Raw genomic sequence first — 6,291 nt, 5'->3', positions numbered from 1 at the left:
CTGTCAAGTGTGATTTTGTTACCAAGTTTGTCAGTGATTTTCACTTCTTGGCCATTCTTGTTTGTGGGGATGAACTCAGTGGTTACATCAGTGGTTGAAACAGATTTTCAAAAGCAGTGTTTTCATCATCATGTTTTCTATAACCAACCCCAAATTTCACATTGCTTTTTATCTGTTTCTCAAGCATAACCTCATACCCTTTGCATGATCCCACCCATCTCTCACATGTGATCTGGGTGGATTCTAACTCCTTTTTGCAAACCTGGTATTTCTCTACCAAAGTTTGGAGTTGGGTTTTGGTTATGCTCTGCTCTTCTTTCATGCTGCTAATCTCTTTGTCCTTTTCAGCCAATTTGTTTTTAAGTTCTTTTAGAGATCTTTCAAATTTGACTTCATCAGATAAGATTTTATCCCGAAGGTTTTCATTTACCTCTTTGATGTGAGCAAAAGCAATAATGCAATTGTCAGAACACAGTTTTTCAAGAACTTGAGGTGATACCTTGGCAGCAGCCATCATTGCACAATCACATTGAGGATCTTCTTCATCTTCAGCTCCTTCTTCTTTCTCACCTGCTTTTTCTTCTCTCTTCTCTTCCTTGTTTTCTTCGGACCATGGGTCTGTCAGTGGTTCAATCAGGGTACCTGCACTTTCTTCCAACAGTAGTTCACCAGCCACAGCAGTAACCACTGCTTCAGTCACCTCATCCACTGTTTCAATTTCCAGCTGTTCCTCCTTAGTTTCAACCCCATCCTGTATTGACTCTAATGCCATCAAACAAAATTCATTATTAGAAGAAACATTTGAAGCATAGAGTGCAAAATTTTCATCACTTAGGTCTTCAGGCATACTGCTCCAGTCAACAAACCCTTGAGTGAAAAAACTTTGTTGATCTGGTTGTACTGCTGCTGGAGCAGTGGTTTGAGGTGCAGGCTGCACTTGTGCCTGGGGGACAGGGGTTTGAACATATTGGATTTGTGGAACAGTGGTTTGGACATAGTGCACTGGCACAGGGGCAGCAGCATAGTGAGCAGTGTTCACTTGAGCTGTTGGGGCATATTGGGCATAGTGCACAGTGCCTTGATTTTGAGGTCTAGGATTTGAGCTAGGATGAGTGATTATGGGACCAGTAGTTTGACTCCTACATTCCCTAGCAAAGTGTCCCAACCTATTACACTTGTAGCACTTGATTTTCTATTTATCCAACCCAACCCTTAGATTCCCATGCAAACCTGGGAATTTTCCCCCTGTTCTTTTATAAAATTTGCTAGTTCTAACACTTAGCAAGGCCAGTTGATGCAGGATGTCCATTTCCTCTAAATCAGTGGGGTCAAAATGTTGTAGATCATTTAGTTCAAAGCTTAGATTGTCTGACATCTGGTTTTCGTTTGCAGTGAATGCATAACCTGTAGAGTGAGGATCAGGGTTGTTAAAATTTGCACCAGCAGTTATGTCAATGAAGTGATCATAACCCTGATCCTTACCACTACTCCCAGATTCTTCTTGACCCAAAAGAGCAGTGTTACCAAATGTATAATCATCAACGGTTTTTCCTGACTCTTGTAACTTCCTTTTCTGGTTCAACTCCCTTTCGTAGGTCAGGAGTCGACCGTGAAGTTGGGTCAAGGTCAGATCCTTGAACTCAGGTGAATTTCGGGTGACAAAAGCTATGGTGTCCCATTTTTCTGGCAGTGACCTGAGGAACCTGCTATTTTGAGTTGAGTTTGTAAAAGTGGTTTTAACAAGCCTCAGTTCACTGATGAGACAACTGAAACGCTCAAATTGTTGCGTCAGTGATTCACCTTTAACATGACAAAATGTTTCATACTGTTGGTTCAGGATTTCCCTATTGTTTTCTATGACTTCTTCGGTTCCCCCAAACTGTTCCTTAAGCGCGTCCCACAACTCTTTGGCACTGTTACAGTGTAACAGTCCAGCATATATTTCATTGGGCAGCGCTGAAGCTATGATGCTAAATGCTTTAGCATCTAGTTCGATCTTTTGAAAGTCGGTTTCGGTATAGTTTTCAACTGGTTTTGGAACGAACTTTTTAGTATCTTCAGCGCTTGGCACTGTAGGAACATGGGGACCAAAGACGACAGACCTCCAACAACCTGTGCTTTGTTGAGCGAGGATGTGACCCATCCTCCTCTGCCAGATGTTGTACTCATTTCTTTTTAGCATAGGTGGTTTAAAAAGAGAGCCGATGTTGTTTTTATCATCCTGAGATTGTGACGTCATTCTTTTTGTTTTACAGACACTGAGAAATCAACTTTAATGGTGATTAATCCTTGCTCTGTTTTTCAACAAACGAACAAACGATCAGTATCAATTGTTATGAGCTGAACTATTTACGTCAAAATGATTGTTAAATCAAATTTGACTGTCCTAGCTCTGATACCAATTGTTAGGATCGGAGGCTCTCATGATTGTGTTTGTTTGTATAAATTTGAATATTCAGAGAATATTAAACGAAGAAAAGTGCAGCGGAAATGGATAACCAACTTGTAAACACAATCAAAGGAGAATATAGTTTGATAAACAAGTGCTTTTCACTGAGTCGAAAGATTGAAATACAAAGCAAATGATTACAGCATGTTTAAAGAACTAAACTCCCCCTCAGCCTGATACCCCTAGGTTGGTTGCTCAAGATGAAAGGATTGGACTGAAGAAGAAGAATCCACTCAGTCAATCAAATGTAACAGTACAGGGTACTGTTACATTTATAGGCAGTCCAAACCACTGAAGCATTTTGGCTGACGTCACCATGATAGTGACATCTAACGACCTAACAACCAATAAACACTGTTCTATACAAACTACTGATATGCAACATCTGATAATCAATTTAATACAAACTTGAGATAACTACTGCTTCACGTTCCACTGTTGTAGCCTGAGCACTGATGTTGAACTTCAGTGCTTTCTTCAAAGGTGATCAGTCTTTGAGTGGGCAGTGCTTGAGTCTTCAGCAGTACTTAGAAAACAGCAGTAGATAGAGCAGCAATGTTTGTCTTCAGCAGTCTTTTAGAGCATCATCAGTGTTTAGTTCATCAGTTGTTGTAGTGAGCAGCACTTAAGATTCATCAGCTGTCAGAATACCACTGTCAAAGGGAAAGCAAAGAGTAAACTGCTGCTTATTGATAGTCCACTGATGTGATCCGGTTTTGGCTTTACATTATCTGTTCCTCTGTTAGGGTTCAATCCCAACAACATATAATTTATAAATTTCAAAAATATTTTCCATAGCAAAATTATAAAAAATTGCAGGATCTTCATCATTAATTATATCGATTGGATCACTAAACGAAGACAACCGGTACGATAACTTTGTAATGTTTGTAGAACTACACATGTTTTAAACTTTACTTAAAAGAGCAATCTATGAAAGGTTGGGTTCAATCTCTAAACCACGTCTACTTGAATCAGCATCAGCAACATACTCCAACTTTCCGTTAACGATTTCCCACTTTCCGCCGCTGTATACAACCAAACGAATCTTCATAATTTTAAGTTCCCTCTACAAAATCTAACTGTTTTGATAACTTTAGAGGGATCCGTTGCGTAAACACACACACAAAAAAAGGGCAAATATAGACCGCATTGAAACGGCTCGAACAATAGCTTGAAACGGCTTTAGAAGCCTGTACCGGCTTAAGCCAGCTGAAACGGCTTAAAAAGCAGCTGAGACAACACAAAGAAGGGGGAAACGGCTTGGCTTGCAGTGGTGGAGTCCACGTGTGTACGGTAATGGCTCGGCTTCAACACAAGGACACGGTTTGGCTCACTGAAGGTACTCGACTAAGTTCTTTCAACAGGAGCCAAATGAAACGGCTCGGCTAAGTACTTTCAGCAAGGAGTGGACACGTGGCGTTCTCTGAAACGCCTTCAAGCCGTTACAGCTGTTGTTGGACACGTGGCATGCTCTGGTTGGCGGGGCGTTGAAAGAACTCTTTGTGCCGTTTCAGTTGGTGAAAACGGCTTGACGAGGGGTGTCAATTGGCCATTTTGGAAAAGACGACATTGTCATGGCCAATTTCGTGATTTTCCCAATATCTATAAACTTAATAAACAAAATAGGAGCCAATATTCATGCTGGTAAAATCAACCATATATAAACACATAATTTCGAAAGGGGATTATATATTTATATTTAGATCCACCGCAAAACATTCTTCAACTCCTTATCCATTTCCGATCTCAAGGTTCGTAAATTCGCACCTAATTTCACAAATTCACACCCAATAGGATTTCAATCATCAAATTCCTGTATAAATCTATCACGTTGTTTTATGGATTTCAATCTTGTAAAAAATAGGAGAAAATGGATAATTTTGATTGCAGCATTAGGGTTTACAACTTACGGTGCAATTAGGGTTTATAATTCACCTATTTTTATGAAGAAAAGGGAGAGATTTGTTAAAACGTTAAGCGCGATAGCGTCGGTTGCAGAACTGTTAGGTGATTCTGCTGAAACAATAGGTGTAGTTTCAAAGGATTTGAGAGAGTTTATACAGTCTGATTCTGATGAAATCCCCAATAGTTTGAGACAGTTGTCGAAGATTGCCAAGTCGGATGAGTTTTCGGGGTCGGTTGTTAGTGTTACAAGAGCGTTAACGGTCGGGGTTTTGCGAGGTTACCGGGTTGGGGTGAGGAGAGGTGATGTAAATCAACTAAATTTAAACAGTAGTTTTGCGGATAGAGCGTTGGATAAACTGTTTTCGCCAGCTGGGTCGGGTTTTGTGTCGGTTGTTGTCGGGAGTTTTACGAAGAATATGGTTTTGGCTGTTTGTGCGCGTCGAGAGGTTAACGATGTAAACGGGTCAGGGAGTCCGGTCGAAAAGTGGGTAGATGTGATAGCGGAAGAAAAATGCAGGAAACTGATTGGTGATTGTATTCAGCAGTTTGTGAGTACGTTGGTGACGGTTTATCTTGATAAAACAATGGATGTTAACCCGTACGATCAGATCTTATCGGGTTTGACAAACCCTAAACACGATGAAAAGGTAAAGGATTTGTTATCTTCGTTCTGCAATGGTGCTGTCGAGACGTTTGTGAGAACTTCTCACCAGGTGATTTCGAACTCGAACGGGAAAGAGTTGATGAGATTAAGAACGGGCGATAGTGATGGGTTCGTGAGCAAGATTTCTTCGACTTTAGCGGGTCCAAGTAACCGAAGTCTTGTTCTTGATTTGACTGGGAGGGTGACGTTTGCGACTGTGAGATCTTTCTTGGATTTTTTCTTGGAACAGATGTCAACGGGTGTGAAACGGAAGGTTGATGTTGTTCATGACGAGGCGGTTGACAAGGGGCGTGAGGTTTATAGGTATGTGAGTACGAAATCTTGTTCTGCTATGACTGTATGTCTTTCGGTTTGGTTACATGTGTTAAGTAGTCCATGGAGTTTTGCATCGGCATAAGTTTGTTGCAATATTATTTAGCTTGAATTCGTTAGATACAATACGGTACAGTACAATACAATACAAGTGTGTGTATATATTTGTCGAGGCCATTCATGAACCCGCATTGTGGATGCTATATATGAACTCGTTATTAGGCGTTCTCTTAATGAACTCTTTTAGATGTATTTAGCGCTATACATGGAAAACGGGTGGACCGGGTTGGGTTGGCTAACAGGTCAAGACGAGTCATTTAAAAAAATGATGATTTTGGTTTGGTCAGACGAGGTTTTGACAAACAAAAAAGTTAGGGATTAAAATGGGATGTGTAATAATCCTCAATTTGGTAATAAACATGATCAAATCGAACTTATAAAATTGTAATCATTGTAGTGTGTAGATAACCATGAATGTAAAAGAGTTAAAAGACTATTGAATGGAAGAATACTCCCTTTTTTGTTATGGCCCATCTTGACCCATAAATCTTTTCCTTATTCAATTTTATCTATCCGTTTTGGAAATCATAGTTAACACAAATGGGCCCAAAAAGTTAACTATCTAAGTTAAAGATGCACAAAAAAAAAAAAAAAAAGTTTTTGATCCGGAACCGGGACATGAACCTGAACCGAAACCGGTTTGTAAGCGGATAATCCTCTCCCTTGAGGTGGTTATACTCGAAGCGAACCGGTAGAAAATTGGTAAAAGTTGGTCAAGACCGGTCAACAAACGACAAAACCTAAATTGGTTTAGGGTTTGAACCCGATTTATGCACGTCTAATTTAAGTATTTGGGCTTAGACATCAGCGGGACTAGCTTAGTTGGTAGAGGAGCAAGTCTCTTATGCAAGAGGTCTTGGGTTCAATCCCGGGCAAGGTAACTAAATTCATGTAATTT

General features: G+C 40.2%; 1 protein-coding gene across 1 annotated transcript; it reads left to right on the top strand.

Annotated features, from left to right (window-relative positions):
* The first annotated feature begins 4,118 nt into the window (after window positions 1-4,118).
* Window positions 4,119-5,567, top strand: LOC110873569 (protein PHLOEM PROTEIN 2-LIKE A10). The gene has a single exon (XM_022122520.2). The coding sequence runs from the start codon at window positions 4,291-4,293 to the stop codon at window positions 5,416-5,418; it is 1,128 nt and encodes a 375-aa protein (XP_021978212.1). The 5' UTR covers window positions 4,119-4,290; the 3' UTR covers window positions 5,419-5,567.
* The last annotated feature ends 724 nt before the right edge of the window (window positions 5,568-6,291 follow it).

This window comes from Helianthus annuus, chromosome 15, assembly GCF_002127325.2.
Source record: "Helianthus annuus cultivar XRQ/B chromosome 15, HanXRQr2.0-SUNRISE, whole genome shotgun sequence".
NCBI lineage: Eukaryota > Viridiplantae > Streptophyta > Magnoliopsida > Asterales > Asteraceae > Helianthus > Helianthus annuus.
Note: the sequence above shows the minus strand (reverse complement) of the source record. Positions and strands in the feature narration are given on the sequence as shown.

Bases quoted from the DNA above. Each gene is read 5' to 3' on its own strand.
- LOC110873569 (XM_022122520.2), top strand. From the start codon at position 4,291: ATGGATTTCAATCTTGTAAAAAATAGGAGAAAATGGATAATTTTGATT.